The 23,644-nt window shown below is 38.1% G+C and overlaps 1 protein-coding gene across 3 annotated transcripts; it reads right to left on the reverse strand.

The window, feature by feature from the left end:
- Window positions 1–143: 143 nt before the first annotated feature.
- On the reverse strand, window positions 144–20,543 carry LOC106052973 (protein lingerer-like). 3 transcript variants are annotated; one of them, XM_056006843.1, is made up of 7 exons: window positions 20,355–20,543; window positions 19,450–19,586; window positions 19,266–19,318; window positions 18,595–18,660; window positions 17,286–17,322; window positions 12,130–13,410; window positions 144–613 (listed from the first exon to the last, which is right to left on the reverse strand). In XM_056006843.1, exons 2-7 carry the CDS (start codon window positions 19,532–19,534, stop codon window positions 156–158), a joined length of 1,980 nt encoding a protein of 659 aa, XP_055862818.1. In that variant the 5' UTR covers window positions 19,535–19,586; window positions 20,355–20,543; the 3' UTR covers window positions 144–155. The 3 variants fall into 3 exon arrangements, with proteins under 3 accessions (XP_055862818.1, XP_055862819.1, XP_055862820.1); XM_056006844.1 differs by lacking the exon at window positions 20,355–20,543 and adding an exon at window positions 20,212–20,295; XM_056006845.1 differs by lacking the exon at window positions 144–613 and adding an exon at window positions 10,645–11,288 and having other exon boundaries at window positions 20,355–20,542.
- Between the last annotated feature and the right edge of the window lie 3,101 nt (window positions 20,544–23,644).

The following is a 23,644-nucleotide window of genomic DNA, read 5'->3' on the forward strand; positions in this document are numbered from 1 at the left end:
TTATAACATTTATGAAAACTTTATATTTATGAAAACTTTATGATATTTATGAAAACTTTATAATATTTATGAAAACTTTATAATATTTATAAAAACTTTATAATATTTATGAAAACTTTATGATATTTATGAAAACTTTATAATATTTTTGAACACTATATATACCACTTTAAGAAGTAATATGGATTATTTAAAAAGTTACCTGGGCTGTCGGGGCTCTCCATGTCCATAAAGGGGAAAAAACCACCCATCATGCCACCTCCCATCATTCCGGGCCCCATCATTCCATGTCCCATCATGTCGTACCCCATCATTCCCGCTCCTCCCATCATGCCATGCCCCATCATGTTGTGACCCATCATGCCATGCCCCATCATGCCTTGTCCCATCATGCCTTGCCCCATCATGCCATGCCCCATCATGCCGTGCCCCATCACGCCGGTTGCTCCCATCGTGTTAGCCATCATGCCGTTGGGTACAGCTAATGGAGTTCCGGTCATTATTCCAGCACCGCCCATCACATTTGCTCCGCCCATCACATTTGATCCGCCCATCACATTTGATTCGCTCACGATGGCTCCTCCTCCTCCTGATGCAAGGACCGGCATATGAGCTGGAAAAAAAAAGAAATTCTATGAAATCAAAACTCAAAACTTCGGCTATGAAGTATAATGTTGAAAACTCGTCAAATTATGGACAAAATGGTGCCAGTGTTTATGAAAAAATGTTGGCCTATCGAGAATTGTGATAATAAAAAAATATTGAAATTACAGTACTATATTTGTATGCATAGTTTGTATGCATCCTCTGTTTGGGACCCCCTCACCTCAAGAAAATATTAAGAAACTGGAACAGACACAAAATATAGCAGTGAGATTCATAACAAACGAATATTCACATTTGACTTTAGTAAAATCACTAAATTTAGAAAGCCTTCAGGATAGAAGACTTAAAAGTAAAGTAGCTATATACATAAAACACTGAACCATAATCTTCAAGTGCAAAAACAAAATTTAATAAAATACTCAGAAAGACAGAAAGATAAAGACACATTCCTCGTTCCATATGCTAGGACAAATTTGTACAAAAGCTCCTTCTTCCCTAGTGCTATTAGAGCATGGAATGGGTTGCCTGAGCTAGCCAGGAAAACCAGTGACTTGGCGGAGTTTAGGTCATTGGTTAACAAGTATGACTAAATGTATGACGCGTAGGACATAATCATCTTCTTTTTTGAAGTAACGTCTGTATCATATATGATAAGATAAGATAAGAAAATACAACATATACTGCTCCAATAACATTAATCAAAGGAAACTTATGCACTTAAAGGTGGCTTAGAATCTTTGTCACATAATTATATTAAAGATTGTACAGGAATTTATGTCATAAAAGAGACTCTTGAAAAATACTTAATGGAGACATAAAAACGTCTTTAAGATAGATCTAATTAAATGACTTCTTAAGAAAAATTAGCCAAGTTATCCAGGCTGCTGGGACTCTGCTATACTAATAAACTTTTAATATTTTTTACAAAGCTTATATCAACTCACTATGTCTTGTCTGGTAAAAAGTTGGAACACGGTATTTGACCCACACTGTTAGACAATTAGTTTAGTTAGTTTAGTTACGCACTATAATAGACGGTCAGTGAGCGTACATTTTATAGTGCCGACATAGACGTTTGGGTTAGAGATGAGTGTAGACTGTAGACTTTTAGATCAGTTATTGCTAGGCTCTCAAAGGGATAACATCGGTGTAGTGACTGACTTGACTGTGGCCCATTCTGCATTAAAGATTCTTATTATATTTTCATCTGGAGTGAACTTAAGTCATTGAGCCTTTGATCCTGTTTGTTATCGTATACTGTTTTGTGGCGAATAGCATTATAACTTGCATCTGTAATACATCTTACAAGGTACTCACGCATCTACATCTAGAATTATCAAGTTATTTAGAAATACTTTAAGTACAACTTACACCCATGCATCCGTTACAACACCCACACCCATTGTCGGATCAAGTTGAAACTTTGCACAATTATTCATTGACGTAGACAATATATGAATTAATACAAAACAATTAGCTAATTAGTCAATTAATTACTGGGTATTAATTTATTTTGTTTGATACCAACAAGGGAAATTAATCTTTTGGTATTCACAGATATTGCTAAATATGTCGGGTTTTGTTTCCTTAAATAATTGTACATGATATTTCTCACACACATATTCACGGATCAAGTTGTCAAACTTAAATATTTAATTATTGTTTCTAAGAAGACATGAATTAACCAATTAGTCAATTAATTATTGGCGATTATTTTGTTTGATATCGTAAAACGGATATATGTTCTACATTCTTGATTATAAGTTTTAACTGCGGAGTTCTTCCCCTTCTATAAGCTTTGCTTTTTTTTTAAATTTTAAATAGGATTTAAAAAAATATTTTGCTTGTTGTTGTTGTATCTCATAGTTTTACAGAAACATGCCAAACTCTAGCAACTATGTCTCATTGGAAGTACTTTAGCTGCCAATAGATCAGAACACCAGAACCATGGCTGTTCAACGACATCTATAGCTTGCCCTGGCCCCGGGCAATTACTGGAACACAACACACATACTAAGTAAATGTCTCTAAATGTGAAGTGGTCCAAAGTAGACATAAGAAATGTACACTGCTAGGTTCAAAATGTCTTCTATAAAATGTAGAATCAACGTCCCAACACAAAAAAAAAAAACCCAATAATTTTGTTTTAAGACGAGGCGTCTGCACGTCAAAAGACAGGAATAGAATCAAAGCGCTATCGCTAATCAATCCGAGTTCCAAATGACCATTGACTTAAAAGTAATTTAAGGGAAGATTGGGGACTTCACAGTTTGAGGTACATTAAATGTGAGATTGTAATTATGTTCATCTGAGATAATAGAAGTTGTGGGCAGTGACTATATTTTTCTTTCGTGATAATACATTGATTATACATAATATAAAAAATTTATATATACACGCATACCAATCTACTGCTTAACTGTCTTATTAGTATGAAAAAAAAATAAATTCATGTATATCATAGAAAGCTTGGTGGTTGAGGGGTAATGCGCTTCACTTCTGAACCGAGAAGACTAGGGTTCGAATCCCGGTGAAGACTATGATTTTGAAATTCAGGTTTTTTGGGGCACCCCCGAGTCCACTCAACTCTAGTGGGTACCCCACATTAGTTGCGGAAAGTTAAAGCGGTACATTGTTGTGATGGCCACATGATACCCTCGTTAATCGTGGGCCACATAAACAGATAATCTTACTTCACATGTCAGTATCATTGTTAGAAATGTTTAAGAAAGTTGTAAACTTTGGCTGATAAAATCTAACTCATTGTGATTATTACGTATCTCATCCCCCCGCCTCTATATCGCTTACCTTTTACAACAATGACCTCATTATGTGACTTTTCATTAACTTTCATTTCTACCTTCGCCCTACTTCTTTTGATCTATTTATAGCCTACTTCACACAACTCGCCCCAAAAGAGGAGATAATCTTTTTCTTATGTCAACTCTGAACTGGTCGAAGCAAGTAACTCTTTTTTTTTTTTCTTAAACATGAAATGGGAAATAGTTTTACTTTTGAGTTCCACTTTTCAATATACTCTTTCTGACTTTATTTTAATTGACATTATTTAATTTACTTATTATAGTTAAACTCCGTTAATGAGCGTTTTATTTGACTTCACATGGACATCGAAAACATTTAGTTCTTCACTACAATAGTTAATCACAAATGCAGACAGCGGCCAACTTACAGAACAAATGCTAGCAACTATAGTACCACAGTGTGCGGTAATTACAGATTGTATTATAGTACACTCATTTTAACGTCGAGGAAAGAAGAGCGGATGTTTTTGGTTGTGAAGGCTGAGGAGTTTCTGATGAAATCACGAGGTGGCTCGTCCTGATTCATGTTTCTGTAAGTCTGGGGTGTGATAGCCAAAAAGGAATTTTTTGTTTGTTTACCAAGTAACGTGAGGCAGGTTATTTGTAGTGAGTTCTTCTTTTAATGATCATTTCAGTTGTGTCTTTATACATCTGCTTACAAGTTGGAATATACTTATTTATTTAAAAATATAAAGCTTTATTCAAATTTGTATTAAATGAGGTCTGTTCAAGTTTATTTTATGATCTATAGGCCTACTGTAAAATTGAATACGCCTACATCGGTTTAGTGTGCTAGCTGCTTGGAGCTACTAACCAACGACCGAGCAGCAACAGTGAACCAATCAAGTTTGCACTGATATGTATATCAATCTGATACATTACACGAAATTTATTAGGCCTACTTTAACCTATTCTATACACAGCTTCAATGATTAAACATTCGTTTTAGACCATGCTCATGTCATAGGCATAACGTCTGTAGGCAAGATTAAGCAGATCATTGTATAGATCTAGAAATGTTTGTAAATATGTAAGCTAACGTACACATTGATATCTCCGTTCTCTCTAATTTCTTGGTTTCAAAACAAGTTTGGTAGTTTTACATAAAATACACACAACTCATTCTTCACATATCGTCAACTATGACATCACAGAAACGTTTGTCTAATAGATCAATTTTTTTTGTTTTGACAGTTTGTCAGCTCTTACTTATTTCCTTGAATGTCCGTTTGACAACGATCATCTTGAAACAAATCATATACACAGACGCTTTACAGGCATTACAGGACAGCCCCATGCCCACATGGCGACACTAAAATGTCCATGTACTCTCAGGATATCATCAAACCATGGTATTATCATTAAACACCACCACACGTTAATATATTTCTCACCCCCCCCCCTCTTTCTCTCTCCATCTCCCCTCTCTACCCCTCTCTCCCGATTTCTCTCTATCCTTCTGTTTCTCCCCCTCTCTTTCCCTTCTCTCTCCCTTGTAATTGGGGGGGGGGGGATTGGAATGTATTCTTGTGTTCGGATTGGATGAATACATTCTGATGTAATCATGGGGTAAGTCAGTCGCTGGTGAGAGTTGATAAAATACGTGTGAACGACTGATGACGTTTAACTCTCTCTCTCTCTTTGTAATTATTTACCACATTGTGGTGGAAACAACGTTGGTATCGTCAGTTAGGAGAGAAAGAGTTAATAGAAATAAAAGTGAAAGCTTAAGGGAAATTAGAAGTCACAGACTGAGGGACAGAAACATGTACAAGTTCAAAGGTTGGAGATTTGGACGATAAACTAAACAATGTCAAGGACACTTAATAGAGCTTCACAGCTGCCAACTACCTAAAAAATAATTTGTTTCATTATCCCAATGCATGGCAGATGATCTTCGTCTTTCTTAAAGCTACTTTGTTATTAAATAAGTTTCATGACTGGGACTTTTAATTTCGGAATCTGCGGGCGCCTCTGAGTCCACTCAGCTCTAATGGGTACCTGACATTGGTTAGGGAAATCTAAAGGCGGTTGGTCGTTGTGCAGGTCACATGACATCCTCGTAAACCGTAGGCCAAAGAATCAGTTGACTCTTACACCATCTGCCCTATAGACCACAAGGTCAGAAAATGGGAACTTTTTTTAAAAGTCGGAGCGTGACAGTCTAATGCTTCTTCCATATCGAAATAAGGTTTTGCTAAAGAGCTTAGAAAATGTGATTCTGAAGTGATACAAAGTGCAAAGGTTGTCAACAGTTCCTATAGTTCATGTACCGGATACACCAAAAGTAGCTATTTATAGTTTTCTGCCATGTATGAAAATCTCCACTTTTTCTTTACGTTGACTATAATATTGTTACAAATGAACAGTGATAGGTAGAGGTCAACGTATGACCCCGGCGAGATGACACAGCAACTAGTGTTCCCTGGAATCTACATGTGCAAACAAAGACAGGATGTGACGTGTCCACACGTGTTGTTCCAGGGGACGAACAGATCTAAGTAGGGGGACAGTTACTAATGAACAGTGACAGATAAAGGTCACTACGTGTGACCCCGACTTGATGACACTGCATCGAGTGTTTTCTGGAATCTACGTGTATAAATAGAGACAGGATGTGACGTTTCCTCACGTGTTATTTCAGAGAATACTAGCCGTGTTTGTGCAACTTTGGACAAGCGATTAGGGACTCTATATAAGCCAGAAAGTTAATGTGAAAGTCAGTCGTATGGAGTCGTATGGAGTCGTGAGTGAGCTGTTACAGTCGAGACAGACTATGTAAGACGTGTGCGGCTCTGTGGAAGAGAAATGTGTACGACTCGATGCAAGTTAACTAGGGTAGAGTTAACTGGAGTGGACTACTGTCGCTAAAGTCTATACAGCGAACTACAGTGGACTTGAGCCGTTACAGTCGATACAGTCGATGTAAGACGTGTGCGGCTCTGATTCGGTAGACTTGAGTGCGACTTGGTTCAGCTTTAGGAGACCTGGAGCGACACTGGGAAGTGTGTCGTTGGTCTGTTCTGTGGAATACGGCTCGATGCAAGTTGACAAGAGATGAATTGCAACGAAGTGAAGAGATGAATTGCAACGAAGTATAGCTAACTGTAAACTGACAGATATTGTACAGTCTTCTACGCTACATGTTACATTAACGAATTGTTAGAGTTAATAGTCATTAAAGTTATATGAAACTGAAAGTTTAGTCGTCAAGTTCTTTGCTGTGTTTTTATTTGTGTGCCAACTAATACATCTAGCCAGAAGATTCAGAAATACGTAACAATTGGTGTCAGAAGTGGGATCTTTCTGGCTAGAATGTGTTCCATCAAACTTCTTAATGAACTTGACATGAAAGAACTTAGACAAGAGCTTCGAGAAAGAGGTCTACGGCTTAACGGAAATAAGGAAACGCTAACAGCACGTCTCAGACAAGCCCTGTTGGAGGAAGATGAGAACCCGGACACCTGCCAATTTGAAATCAAACCTAATATGACGGAGCTCCTGAGAACTTTGCAATACAAAATGAACTCGGTGAAAGAGAGCATTAAGGAGATAGAATCAGAAATCAACACTCGATTTTCTTCATTTAACCATTTGATCAAAGTCATGAATGAAAATGAACAAATAGCTACCACGCCCAACAAGACAGAAGAACAAACGGATACGATAAAAGATCAAACTAGAATCATGATTAATGAGCTGCTGAACACCCAACAGTATCAGATTGAGTCGACAGATAAAAGAGCTACACCATTGATGAACAGCGAACAATTGTCCAACCAAGAATGTGGCGTTACAGACAATTGCGATAGGGATGCTGGTGATGGTTGTGCTGTCTGTGACTGTGATGACAAACCAAACGAATGTGGCCAACAAGAAATGAAAAGAGACGGTAGCTGTTTCTGTTTCAACGAAAAGCAGAATGAGACCGCTGAAGAAACAATAGAAGAGACCTATAGTTTGACCGAAGCTTTAGCTACAGATAAACCTGATATGAGTACCTTAACCAGCCAAACAGATCAAGACAACGTTGGGTCTGCGTCCAAGCCTGTTGCTGTGGGCCTTAAAGACTTCTGTCTATCTGCCATTGTCTACGAGAGGAACTCGAAGCTGGATTATTGCACCCATGCGTTTGACAAGAACTGTACGTACGTAGCTATGCAAGAAGACTGTGAATGCCAAGAAATACACCAACAAGCTCTAGACTTAACAGAAGCTTGTACAGCTATCAAGGTAGGCGTGAGAAGCCCTGGTGATAGTCAAGGAATTACAATAGAAACTGATGCTGAAGTTGATGGACCTTTGCACGTTGAATGTTATCAACCTGCCCCACAGTCGAGTCCTCCTGACTCGGATGAAGGTGATGAAGTGTTTGACAACTTGCCTTCAAGTGGACTTGCAGCTCATTCGCAAAGCACCCATCGAAGAATAATGCTGAAGCAACTTGTTAGATCAACAGTCTTGATGACTACAGCTATGAAATGCAATGCCTTCCTATGTGCTAAGTGGCTGCCATCAGCATTGATCGACAAGAAAGTAAGACAACGACAACGACATCAACGCAACCAAAGAAATATCAAATGGAGGAGGCGGAGAAAGCGACATATGCAGAGTGCAACGTGGATGGCTCCAACAAGATCAAGATACAAACCCACCCCTTCTCCCACTGATAGACCCCCACCTGCATTTATGAAACTCCATAGCCCATGTTGTTAGAAAACAAGCCCACTACTTCTCCCACTGATAGACCCCCACCTGCACTGATGAAACTCCACAGCCCATGTTTTTAGAAAGATTCTGTCCGGAACCATCAGACCAAAGAAGAAAGCCTTACGAATCAGTTGAAAGTGTGAAGCCACTAATGAATAATCTAAGAACATTCCTTATGAGAATAGGTTGATGAAGTATAACAGAGGTTTTAGAAGAACGCTAATTACGTCAGAAGCAAGAAGGACAGAAAAGAAGTAGTTTAAGATGTCAGAACTGAAGTGAGTAATCATCTGAGATAGAACTGTACAAATAAAACTGTGCGAGAAGATCAACCCAACAGGCATCGTACAAACCCAAAGTCAGTTGCTGTTGTAAGAAGAACATGTGAATATTGCTGTACTGTAATGAACCTGGTCATCTCTGAAGAAGCTCTGGAAAAAGCCCTAACCCATCTGTAAAAAGATGCTTGAAAATGTAAAACTCAGCCAGTGAAGCACGAACTCGTTAGAATGCTGATGAATTTTCTCGACAAGAGTGCCCAATGACGTCATCTGAAGGTCGATGTTTCCATACCAAGATTGATGAAAACATTTGTGAGGAACTGCTGAAAAATGAGGATTTGGCTCCCATTCTTCTATGGAAAGAAGATGGACAACTGCCAGATTGAAAGAACATCTCTGAGAAGGGGGGCAACCACCAAAGCTTCCTACTTGATCGTCGATCGATTTCATCAGTATCGTGATGAAGTAGAATCTGTTCGGGACGAACAGATCTAAGAAGGGGGCAGTGTTACAAATGAACAGTGATAGGTAGAGGTCAACGTATGACCCCGGCGAGATGACACAGCAACTAGTGTTCCCTGGAATCTACATGTGCAAACAAAGACAGGATGTGACGTGTCCACACGTGTTGTTCCAGGGGACGAACAGATCTAAGTAGGGGGACAGTTACTAATGAACAGTGACAGATAAAGGTCACTACGTGTGACCCCGACTTGATGACACTGCATCGAGTGTTTTCTGGAATCTACGTGTATAAATAGAGACAGGATGTGACGTTTCCTCACGTGTTATTTCAGAGAATACTAGCCGTGTTTGTGCAACTTTGGACAAGCGATTAGGGACTCTATATAAGCCAGAAAGTTAATGTGAAAGTCAGTCGTATGGAGTCGTATGGAGTCGTGAGTGAGCTGTTACAGTCGAGACAGACTATGTAAGACGTGTGCGGCTCTGTGGAAGAGAAATGTGTACGACTCGATGCAAGTTAACTAGGGTAGAGTTAACTGGAGTGGACTACTGTCGCTAAAGTCTATACAGCGAACTACAGTGGACTTGAGCCGTTACAGTCGATACAGTCGATGTAAGACGTGTGCGGCTCTGATTCGGTAGACTTGAGTGCGACTTGGTTCAGCTTTAGGAGACCTGGAGCGACACTGGGAAGTGTGTCGTTGGTCTGTTCTGTGGAATACGGCTCGATGCAAGTTGACAAGAGATGAATTGCAACGAAGTGAAGAGATGAATTGCAACGAAGTATAGCTAACTGTAAACTGACAGATATTGTACAGTCTTCTACGCTACATGTTACATTAACGAATTGTTAGAGTTAATAGTCATTAAAGTTATATGAAACTGAAAGTTTAGTCGTCAAGTTCTTTGCTGTGTTTTTATTTGTGTGCCAACTAATACATCTAGCCAGAAGATTCAGAAATACGTAACAATATTATTATTATTAGACTTTTGTTTCTGCATACTGCATTGGCATTAAAACATTATTCATTTCAAAGAATTTTGTTCACGTTTTTATACAAGTTCTGTATTAGGGTGGCTACCTTGTCAAACTCATTAGAAAAAGCGAGATGAAAGCCTGGGCATTGTTTATTGTCGGAACGATGTCGCCCCCCCCCTCTCCACGCAGCTGATGTAATCAAAAGGAACAGAATATCCGATACAGTTTGGGGTCAGTAGCGCCGCAGGTTCTGCCAGACTGTAGCACAGTTTGCCACAGTGTGCCTAAGGGTTCTAGCTCCTGATTTTTCCTCAGGCTTGTCTCCAAAAGTCTTTCCCGTGTTTGGGTTTGGATTCAGAGTTTTCCTTCTCCTAAATGGGTAGCCAACCAAGGCTAAGGAGCCCCTCTTTGCCCGAAGCTTACTGGTTTAGGCGCCGGTTGCTCGCCTTTGCCCCATCTTATGTCAGTGGTAATGGTTCCTTCGGGCTCAACATCTGAACCACACGTGGCCAGGAGTTGGACCGGTTGTCAGACGAGCATTTGAGACGAGTGCCATTGGAAGCATTTTACAGGTAATGATGGGCTTAAGACCCTTACCACTTTAGGCGTTAACAATCTTGCGGAACAAGCTCTTTATCAATGAAATGAATTAGCTGTTCGCAGCTACTTCTGACCGCGCAATCACGCACATACACACACAAACTGCACAAGTGTCTCCATGTTCCAATGCCATCACTTCGCACCAGCTACAGCTACAACAAAAATCAAACACAACACCGGCTAACAATATGTGCATCTGGTTTATTTATCAACATTAACATACAATGTGAACATTATATCAATCAAATTAAGGAGCTTATAAATGCACATCAATAATTACAAATTAATTACAGTTTATTTATACAATTTATCCTTTTTTTATATATGTAAATAAATACTATTTCAATTAATAATAATATTTATACTTTTCTTTTAATATACTTCCCCAAACTTTATATATATATATATATTCTAAACCTTTAAAATGGCAACCTATTTAAATAACTAATAATTATGACCTGTATATATGTTCCAAATTTAAATACATATAAATTAATATAATAGGAGGGACTATTTTAAGAATTAGTTAACTGGACCATTGGGTCTACTATGGTTATTTTGGGTTCACCAAACACATGTGATATTAGGTTTTGTTTTAAATTTTAAACTGTCGCTCTATTTCTCTGGCGTCCTAAGTTTTGTCCAGAGCGAGTGATGGCATGTGGAAACATGGTGACACTCACAGTTTGGCGTGTCCGTGGTGATCCACACGAGGCGCTACAAGTCGTGGTCCAGTTAGATGTCTAGATGCAGGTGTTAGGGGTGTTCGGTGAAGATGGTTCAAGACCTCTACAGACTATCCGGCCACTGGGCGAACTGTTGAGGCTAATAAGGTGAAGGACGATTCACTATCAATGTCAAGGATGAAGATGGAAGAAAAACGTAATGACATGAATGAGATAAAAATGCGATACAGTAATAATAATAATAGCATATGCATCCTCGGTTTGGGACCCCTCAAGTCAAGAAAACATTAAGAAACTGGAACAGACGCAAAAACTGTGAGATTCATAACAAAGGAATATTCACATTTGATTACAGTAACACTCTTAGTAAAATCACTTAATTTGGAAACCCTTCAGGACAGAATACTTAAAAGTAAAGTAGCAATTATGCATTAGACACTGAACCATAATCTTCAAGTACAAAATCAAAACTTAATAAAATACTCATATACTCATATCTTGTTCGAGATATGCACAATGACAAATTTGTGCTCCTTTTTTCCTAGCGTTATTAGAGCATTGAATGGATTGCTTGAGTCAGTCTGGAAAACTAATGACTTGGCAGAATTTAAGTCATTGATAAACATGCAGGACTAGATTGGCCTAGGAACACTGCATAGGACCTAACTATTTTATTTCTTGAAGTAACATCTGTATTTTATACGATAAGAAAATATGGCACAGCATTGTAGTTTCTTATAATTTTTTTTTTTGCTTGAAAATATAAATAAAAAGGAATCGATACTTAATTGGTCGATAACCTAAAAATTCTGGGCACGAATTATTATGTAAGGGCTACTAGGGTTGGGTTTGCTGTTGTCACGTGAAATGTTTGTACTCTAAGACTAACCCAATGTCTTAATGTTTTCTATTTATATGAATTTCATTTTTACCAATAAAATAAATTCTCATATCTGTAACAATTATGAATATTTACTTACTGTTTAAAATTGCTCCTGTTCCGGAGTAAGCTCCCCCTGCTGACGATCCAGCAATACCCCCTATTCCGGAAGAGGCTCCACCTACTGATGTCATTCCAGAAGCAGAAGCACCTATTGCAGACGACGAACTTCCTAAAGCTGGCGGTGCATTAATAGAACCACTGGTAGCGACGATTCCAGATGATGGTCCGCCCATCGCTGATGCTGAGGCTCCGGACATACTGGTCTGACTTGACATTGGCTGCTGGTCATACGCTAAACCAGAGCCGCCTGGACCACTTATCATGTCCTGTGCTCCAGGCTGTGGGTACCCACTCTGTGATGACATTGAAGACGCCTGAGAACCTGACATGTATTGACCACCCATGGATCGCCCAGCATACTGCGACTGTTGCCCCAAGAACGGTGACGAAGGATCTGCAAACTGGGATTGGCGATCTAAGTATTGTTGCCCGTTGTACTGAGATTGTTGTCCAGGGTACTGAGAGATATGCTGCTGAAGTGTCTGGATGTCTGCAGAGGATCTAGACAGTCCACTGGACATCATTTGCTGTGACTGCATGTCTGACATTCGTGGTCGGTATGACATAGACTCTGAAGCGAGAGACGAAGCTGACGCGGGCAACTGATCTGCAAACTGCCCCCCAACAGGCATATGATCGTAGACTTGATTAACGCCGCTAGTGAAGGGTCCTGTATTTTGAGGGTGATCACTTACAATTAAGTACTGGTTTGGATTAATTGGTTGATTTTTGCTTAAATACTGACTCTGCTTAGAATTTTGAAAAGATTGCTGAGGTGCGTCCATGTTGTACTGGTCTTGTAACCTAGAAGGATAGGAATTTTGTTTCATTCCTTGATCTTGTACAGTGGAAGGATCATTCATGGGAATCTGATCGGAGTATTGCGTCTGGACTGATTGTGGGATTCCCCGGGAATCACCAGCGTTTTGCCAGGAGGGTAAATCTTGGAAGTACTTCTGCTTCAGAGAGCTACGAATCGACTGCCTTTGTTGGGCAACAGGCTTCTGACTCCTTGGTTGCTGGGCATAGGGATCCTCTCCGTAGGAGGAGGACATCTGTTCCTGGAACTGCCTTCTCTGAAGCTCTTGTCGCTCAGGGAGACTTTGCTGACCTCGTAGATTATCAAAGTTCTGGGAACGTCGGCTCGGAGGTGGTGCGGAGTCTGTCTGGCCGAGAAGATAGGTGTCACTTTGAGCTTGGTCTTGAAGACCTGTTTGGCGGGGCAGATCTGACGTCCTCTGACCACGAAGTCTTAAACCTTTGAATGCAAACACATTTATAAAAAGTTAATTTACCAAGCCATTTCTAAGAAGTGAATAAGTCTTATCTTGGATTTAAAAAGAAATCCAAATAAATTACTATAACAATATATAATAAAACATCGTTAAACTCAGACTGTGGCGCCCTTTTCAGACCTTGCAATTATTGGAGGTAAATCTGTTTCCATGACCTACTGTAACTAGGGTGTCTTAAGGCCAGCAAAACTACCAATGTTTGTCAGGTTAGAGTTAGGTGGAGTCAGCGGCGTCCTTAAAATTTCGAAGTTGAGTTCAAAATTCCAGTCTTCACATGTTCACGTTTAGAGAGCCAAGCACTTTAGCACCCGGCCACCTCGGCTAATGAACTCAATCTTTAAGATACTTTTTTTTTACCGAGCTTATAACAATTCACTATGTCTGCCTCTCTGTATAGCCATTGTGTACCGAAATTATGCGATATAGGAGTAAATTTAAGACTGCTTCTATTTTATTGATATAATATCTAAGCGTTACCAATATTTTTTTTGCGTAAATGTAATATAGATTACATCGAGATTCTACTTCTGATCTATAACTCTGATCATCTAGTCTAAATCTAGAAGTGGGAAACGTGGTCGAGAGGCCAAGTGTGCTTGAACTTGGCTTGGCTTGGCTACCTAGAAGGGGGCTCGAGGTTCGACACCCGACTCGGGCAGAGTTGCGTTTACTGAGTGCCTAAAGGCAGCACGGAAAACCAACTCCTAGATACCCCCTCCCCCTAACTTGTCCACAAATGAGATTGGACCAAAATCGCTCTGAGCATGCTATAAGCATGAAAGTAGCGCTATATAAAAGATATAATAAAAAGTCAAGATCCCGATTCATGTCCTCCTCCTAGTTTTACCTTGTAATGGCTTGTATAGCACCATACATTTTTCTATGGATTTTCCTTTCCCGAGTATTTAGAAGATTATCTTTTGCTTTTTTTTTGTCAGTGACCTGGTTTCACTAGTATATATGGCTGCCAGGCTTTTCCATTGCATTGTGTTGCTTTTAAGAAAGTGATACTTTAGTGTTTTAGTTATACATCAACTAAATATGTCACTTCATACAAATATTCTCTACCAAAAACATGCATTTATATAGTGGCGTAGCTAGGGATTTGGGGTCCCGGGGGGGCTTGACCTTTTCAGGGGCCCTTATTTTGACATTTGACATGAGATAAAGTACTTAATAATAATATAAGTCTAAATTTCAATTGGTACATTATATAAGTACAAGACAATAAAACAAACATTAAGTCTTTTTTAATGATTAATACCGTTGTTTACTGGCGAGGTAATACACAAATCTCAATTCATGTCGCCTCACGTCGTGCTTTCTGTGCAGCAAAGGTCATCTATAACATCCTCTAGATTCTAGATCAATGCTGTCTAGTATTTCTGACTCCACGTGAATGGTAAGGTTACACGAGAGTGACTTGATATTTAGTATTTAATGTAAACAAAAATTTAGGACATTTATTAAGGGGGCTCCCTCCCCCCACCCCTAGCTACGTAACTGCATTTATAGTAAGCATTGCAAAGATATATTTCAAAGTAAAATCTTTTGTATATATCATCTATATGTCTTTTATTCGATGGTAATATGCTGCATACTTGACCCTCGAATAATGCAAGACCAAACGCTACGTTTACGTCAGGGTTATGGGCCCTTTCCTTTGTGGACTCCAGGTTAAGTTTCGTGTTGACAAATGTTGACACCATCAAAGTGTGATGTGGTTAGATGAATGAGGGTGCCGAAGACTAGGAAGTGAAGGGGGCGCATAATGTGTGTCTCTAAAGACACGTCTTTTACATTTTGTGGCGGATGATTCACGAGCCAGAGTAACGAGTATACTTTTTTTTTTCACAGCCATCTTTTTTATTGACGCTATGGCTATGAAAAAAGTGAATATAGGTTAGTTAACTCTTTGACTGCTGTGTTTTTTTTTTCATAAAAATGCTACTTTTTTTAAAAAAATTAGAAAATGTTCCAAACATGGCTAAAACAAAAATTTATTGTTTAAGTACCAATAATGCTATAGTAACATATTTGGTATCAAAGTAAAGGTAAATGAATGGAGAATGTGAAAATGTAAACATCTTTCTATTTAAATATAAGATACAAATTATAATCTAAATAATATGACACTCAGAAAAAAAAATGGATGCCAACTTTAGAACTTTTGAGACCTAAATTTAGATTTTGTTCTTTGTATTACTGTTGAAACAGCATATTTAGACTATTTACAGCATTTTCAAAAAGAAATCTGATAAAACAGTCAATAAAAGATGATGAATCATTGATTATATTATTATTTTTACCTGTTTTTTTTTAGTCTGAAAAAAAGTGAAAATTATTGCGCTTTTCATTACTACCAATAACAATAGATACCAGTACTAAATCTATCAACCAAATGCACTCAAATATTATGTACATTTGAATCAATGGGATATAGATCTAGATTTGTCTTCTTTTTATTTGCCTAGAACATCTTTTATTCTAATACTAGACCAGTGCAAGACATAGGCTAGCTAGAGATCAAAGCCTAAATCTCTAACTAGATGAAGGACAATAAAAATCCTAATTCATTTTACCTAAGATATAGACATCTAATAGATCATTATTACTGTTCCTTTGTGATAAATTATGGATTTAGAATAGTTTTATACTTTACTTTTATTTAGTAGTAAACCTTTTGGAGTGCAACTTGAACCAGTATAGTGATGGTGATGATTTTTACCAAAAAGCAATACTAAAAAAAATTGCTAGAAAATATACCAAGAAAAGGCCTAGCATGGTGGATGAATATTGGATTTAGATCTGCCATTTCTGTTGTTTTAATTTATCTTAGGCTTAGTTCTATAGGAATCTACAAAGGTGTAAAGATAAAAGCATAGATCTAGTCAACCTTGATCTACATTCAGGACTTAGCCCTATAGTCTAAGGCTAAGGCCTAAGCAAGGCAATACTAGATCTAAGTCTAAATGCTAATAATGTCCAAGTCTGCTTCATCCTATGCTAAATCTTGATCAAGATCTTCATTATTACAATTCATAGAAGTAGCCTATAAATAAAACAATAAAGCTTCTTCAGTAGTAAACATTGTGGGTGTGTCTTGGACAAGCATAGCCATGATGTTGTAGATTTTTACAGATAAAGAATACTAAAAAAAAAAAAAAAGAAAATGGGGAAAAAATGCCCACAGTGGATGATTATTTGATGTAGATCTACCATTTCCTTTCTTTTTATTTACCATAAGCTTAGATCTAGAGATATATCTAGATTGACTAGATCTAGAGTCCAAGTCTATAGATAAAAGCTTAGATCTAGTCAATCTCGATCTACAGACTACACCTGACCTACTGACAATAATAGATTTAGATCTAGATTTAGATCTAAATACTAATAATATAGATATAAATACGCTAAATTTAGACCTACCTGGATCTAATCTATATATCTAGATCAAATTCTTCATTATTACTATTTATTTGTGATAAATTTTAGAATAATTATAAAGTTTCTTCAGTAGTCAACATTGTGGGTGTGTCTTGGATTAGCGTAGTCATGGCGACGTTTTTTTTACATTGTAAAAAAAGTAATAAATAAATGTCTAAATAAAGCCAAAAGCTTCTCATTTCTATGTAAACAAAGGATGAAGAACTCTTTTATAAAGTAAAAATAGTTCCACTGTTGTTAGTTAAAAATTTTAATTTAAAAATACAACGGAACAAAGGTAGGGTAAGAACGTCTATGGGATAGACGTTCCGTGCGTTTAGGGCGGACAGACCGTCTATGGGATAGACGCTCCGCACTCATTGAGTTAAAAAAAAAAGGGAAAACAACTTACTGTCCACTTTGAGTAACTGTTGCGGTGTCAAGCTGATCTGTAATCAAAATGTGCACAATTAACAAAATATGTATAAACATATATCTTGTTTACATGTTTCGAAGTTATCTACATACAGATGTAAAGATAAATACATCCTAGTCCGAATCTATCGCGAGACGAGTGGGAAAGGCGGGAAAATTCGTATTCATGGAACTATTGAGAACATCGAACGACAGTCCAGAGCGCTTAACACACAGCGAGTCAGCCATCAATATTAATATCAATGTATAAATATTATATAATATCTGGAAAGTTTTGGGCGGCCCTTGGGTCTGACTCCCTCTGCAAGCTCAGCGTATAGGATGTATTTAGGGATTCTTCCATCTGTCATGACTCAGCCAGCGTAGTCTTCTCTGTTGAAGGAGAGCATAGATGCTGTGCATATTGGCCCGTTTCAAAACTTCCTGGTTGGTGACACGATCCCTCTAGGAGATGCACATTATGCCACGGGCATCGAACAAAGTATGTGGGAGGAGAAAGCCCAAGACCGGACAGCATGGAGACAGACTGTACGTGCTGGTACGATCTTTGCCAAGAGAAAGAAAAAGAAAGCAGCCCTGTCAGCTAGCCCTAGGACAGATGCATATACATGCAAGAACTGTGGCAAACTCTGCCTCTCCAGAATTGGCTTGATCAGTCACTCCAGATTCTGCCCCATCTCAAGACGTAACCAAAGTGAGTGACTCATCTGTGAGCATCCATTGTCTTCCGAGACAGAAGGAGCCCCATATAATATCTGTAAATCATAAGCAGTAGTTCATTTTAGTTTTGCACAAGTGGTACCAAGAAAAGTGTGGTCTTGTCCACGTGACTTCAACAGCGCCAATCTAATGTCATTTCCCCTTTCAAACCATGCGATCTATGAAGCAGATGTTGTAAAGGTCATCTGTTTCTTTGGCCAATGGTTAACGAGCAGGATGTCATGTGGCCAGCGCAACGACCAACCTCCTTTACTTTGCCCAACTAATGTCAGGTACCCATTAATAAGAGTTGGGTGGACTCAATGGCGTACTAAAATCTCGAAATTCAAAATCCCAAACTTCAACAAGATTCAAACTCAGGACCACGGGTTTAGATGCCAAGCGCTTAACTACCCAGCCACTGGGCTCCCCAATTTAAATGCATTAAGCCCATAAACATTTGCAGGCTATTCGTTTTTAAAAGGTCCCCTTATTGTCTAATGATCTAGGCACGGGACTTCCTTTAAGCGTAATCAAAAATAAATGATTGTCCGGGGTTAATTTTTATATTTAGATCTAAAGCTTACTGAGTCTTGCTGGTTAGTTGCTTGTAAACGACTTTGATCTTCTGTCTTGGTCCTTGAGGCTAACCTCTGGAATAATGTCACAAATAAGATGATTAAATTCTCAGAAAAGAACATAAAAAAAAAAAAATTCAGCACGCACACACGCGCGCGCACACACACACATACACACACACAAAGAAAAGCTTAATCAAAGAAACCACGTAAGCAGGATTTATCAAACAGGCGCTCTAAAATTCTTAAACAAAAGTATAAACGGCTTTTAATGAGATTCGATTCATCACTATCGGTTTGCAATCAGTGCATTTCTACTCCCCAATATCTGTGTTGAACTACTTACAACTGTATCGATTGATTTCACATTTACAGCAGCGTACGTTTTTTAAATAAGATTTTCATTAGTTGTAAAGTATTTTTTTTTTTTGTGTGTGGGGGGGGGGGGGTAGCGCCTCTGTTATTTGACTATATTTGCTTTCTATCACATTTAATTAGTTCTATTAGAAATAGATAGCTTTGTCAAGCTTATTATTTTTTCATTCTCCATCTAGCAAGAGTCACTGTAAAGCAAAGTTCATAAGAGCTTGTTATTATTTAAAGTGATCGTCTACCTGACAGATTTGCAATGTGGCTATCACATTATTCTCAACATTTCAAAGAAACATGGGCCAACTGACCTGTTGCATTCTGGCATTCAGCTGTGAGCCTGATACTGGTGCGTGAAATGTAACTGATGGAAATATAAGAACATGTGAAATGTAACAGCTTTACATAAAAAGAATATATGTGTAAATAATGCCGTAAATATATATTATAGTGTAAACATGAAATAATTTTTAAAAAGCAGTTTGTCTGACTTACATGAAGACCTCCCGAACTGAGCGTGAGTGAGGAAACACATCTGAGTTACCATAACAACCAACAACATAGGTACACACAACTCCATTTTGGTCTTCTTGTTTCAGAAACTTAATAACTTTCTGGAGAGTCTGTAGATACTGTCAAATAAACAAAATAACTGCTTTAAAAAATTACTAATATATAAAAAAAAAATAGTGTACTTCGTACGAACAAAAAAGTTATGTAAATAAAAAAATAATTCCTAATTCCTGTAACATAAATAATATAGCAAATTAAACATAAATATTTTATTTTTATTAAAAAAGGAAAAAAAAAGAGTAGGTAGTATGAAGATAGAATAGAATCTACATTATTAGTAATTTTAGCGCGACGCTCTATCAACTTCAATACCCAAGAATACAACCAAGTGCTTCCTTTTAGTTAGAAATAATGAATTCATTTCTTTTTATAGTTACAACGAACTTCCATCTTCTAACTTCCACATTTTTTTAAATTTTCCTTCTATAAAAAAGTGTAAGCTGATAGCATAAATTAAAAAAAAAACTAATTATGTAGAAAGCGACTAACTTTACTCAAGGCACACTAATAAAAAAATATCTCGCTCTAAATATTCCCAGCACGAAGTCGCTGTACAATTTACTTGCTAAAACATGCAAGATTCACTATACAAAAGAAATTCAAAAAGCACTAGACCAGGATATATTCAAAAATAACGAATTTATTTTCGCTTAAACAAATATTTCTGTAGGGATAAATACAAACTTTATTCACAACATGATAGCACGGTGGTCATTACCGCGAGTCAAAGTAAATTAACTGACAATTGTAACAAGTCTGGGATGAAACATGACCAACAAAAAAGGCATAAGTTACTAAGAAATGGGGGGAGAAGGGGGAACACTAACCTGTGACTTACGACGACTTTAACACTCTGAATGTGAAGTGAAAAGAGAAACTAATTTATGCGCGACCCAAAGTGTCAAGTTAATAAACGATGCTAAGTAACAATGGTAGGCACGGCCTTCACAAAGAACTCGATGTTACCACACCAACAGACGCACGGCTAAAAGACAACTTGTGAAAGACAAAAAGGGTTGAATAAGATTGGCCGAGGAAACTGTTCACATGAACACAATGTTGAATTAAACAGGCACACACACATACACACACACAATGTGGTCTGAGCGATGGGGGTGTGAGAGGGCGCTGACACCCCCCTCTCTGCAACCACTCCTTGTCAGCTCTACAGTGATTAAGATGTCTGTGGCGATCTTGAATACGATCAACCCCCCCCCTCTTTTTTTTTTCCTCAAATGAACCCCCCCCCCCCCCGTACTATCCCCCATTCAATCTCCACTTGACAGCATTCAGACAAGCAAGACAATCTACGGACTTCAGACTACTGTATACATTGCATGTATTATTATTATCATTGCGTTTGAATAGCGCGTCGTCCATGCACCTATAGCATGCTCTGTGAGATGTGGTCTTGTCTCTTTTGCGAACATCTGAGGCGGAAGAAGATACATGGGAAAACAAAAGCCCATTTCCTTTAGACGCTCACCAACCACAGCTTAATTCGAGACATTATGAGCTCTAAATGAATATTAAGTCTCAAGAAATAATAGGTTGAAAACTAAAGAAACAAGAAGGCATCGAAAGACGTGCTTGTTAAATGAATATATATAATCTGTCTCTAGTTTTCGCTCACAGGAACTAAGACTTATACAATCATAAACATTAGATTCCGAAGAGCTGCTAATGCCGGAAGTAATAACGGATATAAGTATTCCTCTAACTAAACAAAGCTTAAAATGGCAAGCGTCTCCAAATAACCTTTGACAGCCCATCCAACCAGAGCCTTCAGGCGTGGCTCAGATCGAGACATATTCGTTAAGTCTCAACACTAACCTGCAACGTCATTAGCTGTGGACAGTATAGACCAATGGCTCTTTGCCAAGTCGTACAGACATGTGATAGGGTCTGTGTCATAGTGTTAGGAACGGCAGATGATCTAGAGACATGAAAGAGTAAGATATGTTTTCGATGTGCGTTAGATTCTGTTCAAATATCAGTTTATTTCATTACTATTAGATCTAAATCTCATTTCAGAATCAATCTGCTTATTGTAATAAAAGTTCTGTTCAGTTGTACTAGCTGTTCGAAGCTACAAGCCAACGACCAACCATCAACATCGAGCAAGTTGTCGTTTATAAAAACCTTTCAAGAAACTACAATATTCTTCCGCTAATGTTTAATTTATTATCTAATTGACATCCGCCCTTTGCTTCTAACAACATAAAGCTTTTCATTACTTTCATACAGTTGGTCACCCCTATTGGAGTATGGGTCGCCATAGTCCACCATCTTGGGACATTCTTTCCATCTTGTTCCAGGTGTAACTAAACTGTATGTGTCTGCCTCTAGCTCGCGTCTCCATCGGCTTCTAGGGCGCCCTCTCTTTCTCTTGCCTTGTGGGTTCCACTTCAATGCCTGCCTTGTGATGCTAGTTGGCGGTTTTAGCAAAGTGTGCTCAAACCAGCCCCATCTTTTCTGATATCATCATCTACAGGAGTTGATTTTTTGCAGATAGTCACACTTGCTTATGGTGTCTGGTCAGCGTATGTGAAGAATTCAACTTTGGCAGCTGTTAATGTCAGTTTGCACTATCTAATGTCAGTTTTAGTAGTCTTCCAGATCTCAGCTCCATAAAGGGTGTTATTATCATTAAAGAGAATAAATCTTTGTTGACAAGGACATTTCTCTTGAGTTCCATATTTTTTGAGCTGTTTTAAGGCGACTCTTGCTTTTCCTATTCTTGCTTTGACATCAGCATCTGTGTCCAACAATTGTGTCAAGTATTACGTACACAGTTGAACTCAAGTTTCCAGATTGTTTCTTGTCGTAATTATGAGAAGTTATAGTCTTCGTTACGATGCTTGTAAGTATTTAATACAAGGTCTATATTTTCTTTTTCCTAAATGTTTTTCCAACGCGGAATCCAATCTGCTAGCGAAGAGTCTATGAACGTAGAATATTGTAGAGTTATCTATTGTTTCTATTTCATGTTTGTGTTTACTAAGTCTGAGACAGCAGCCTCCTATAAAAAGGACTAATTCAGTTTATATCCCTTGTTCAAGATACTAAACAAACGAATTAATAACCAATAGTAATTGATTATTTTTTTATCGACTCTTCACTCTTGTGTTATCAGGTAAAAGAAATAATTGTGCTAAATTTCAGCTTATGAAGGGGAGAAATAACATGTACAAACTTTCTAACAAACAGAGTTGATATAAGCTTTGTAAAAATATACGAATTGCTTTTTGAAGACTAAAACTATTCATTGCGCATGAGCACCATACTGGTCATGCTGAAATTGATTGTTTAATCTCAGAACTACACTTACAAAGCTCAACAACAACAGCAAAAAACTTGTAATTCAATGGAATACCAGCTCATATACAACTAGAAGGAAATGAGAAGGCTGACACACTCGCCAAGAGTTGGAGAACTAACTCACAAATAAACTCTGCACTCTATCCAGAAGAATTGAAGAAATTAATTGTAAATAAAATAAATGAGAAAAGGACGAGCTCTCATCCAAATCACAAGAAAGATGACGCTTACTATAAGCTATCCCGACAAGACCAACGTCTAATCTTTCGACTCAGGACCGGACACAACAGAATGCGACAACATATGCACCGGAAGCTCAAATTGGACCAGTGAAATCTGCCCATGTGGAGTATCACCAGAGAATGCCGACCACGTCCTCCAAAACTGCTCTCTTTACCAAGAGGCCCGTATAAGACACTGGCCCCAAAACACCCCAATAGAAAGAAAACTATATGGAGAGCTCCCTGATTTGGAAACCACTGCGCAGTTCATCTCATATATTGGTCTAGTCATCTGAACACTCCAACCTAACAATGAGAACGAAGAAGAAGAAGAAGAAGATTGTTTAATAAATTAATAGAACTTTTAGTATTAGGGTTCTAAATGTGACGGTTAGGTAGAAAGATAAAAACTTTTTAGGAAAAAGTCTCGATGTAACCCTGTCCAAGAAATCAATTTTTTTTTTACCGTTGGTCAGTCTAACTAGTAGTTTCTTTTAACGGGTGTTCCTTTTTATCCGATGGTTCGTATACATAATGGTCAATTAACTGATAAACCGTTTAAGCGGTGTTTCGAT

Source organism: Biomphalaria glabrata, chromosome 12 (assembly GCF_947242115.1).
Source record: "Biomphalaria glabrata chromosome 12, xgBioGlab47.1, whole genome shotgun sequence".
In the NCBI taxonomy this organism is placed as follows: Eukaryota; Metazoa; Mollusca; class Gastropoda; family Planorbidae; genus Biomphalaria; species Biomphalaria glabrata.

Coding starts and splice junctions, on each gene's coding strand:
- LOC106052973 (XM_056006843.1), bottom strand. CDS start 19,534: ATGGAGTTGTGTGTACCTATGTTGTTGGTTGTTATGGTAACTCAGATG. Junction 19,319..19,449: donor TCAGTTCGGGAGGTCTTCAT/GTAAGTCAGACA, acceptor TATTTCCATCAG/TTACATTTCACGCACCAGTA. Junction 13,411..17,285: donor ACAGTTACTCAAAGTGGACA/GTAAGTTGTTTT, acceptor TTGCATTCAAAG/GTTTAAGACTTCGTGGTCAG.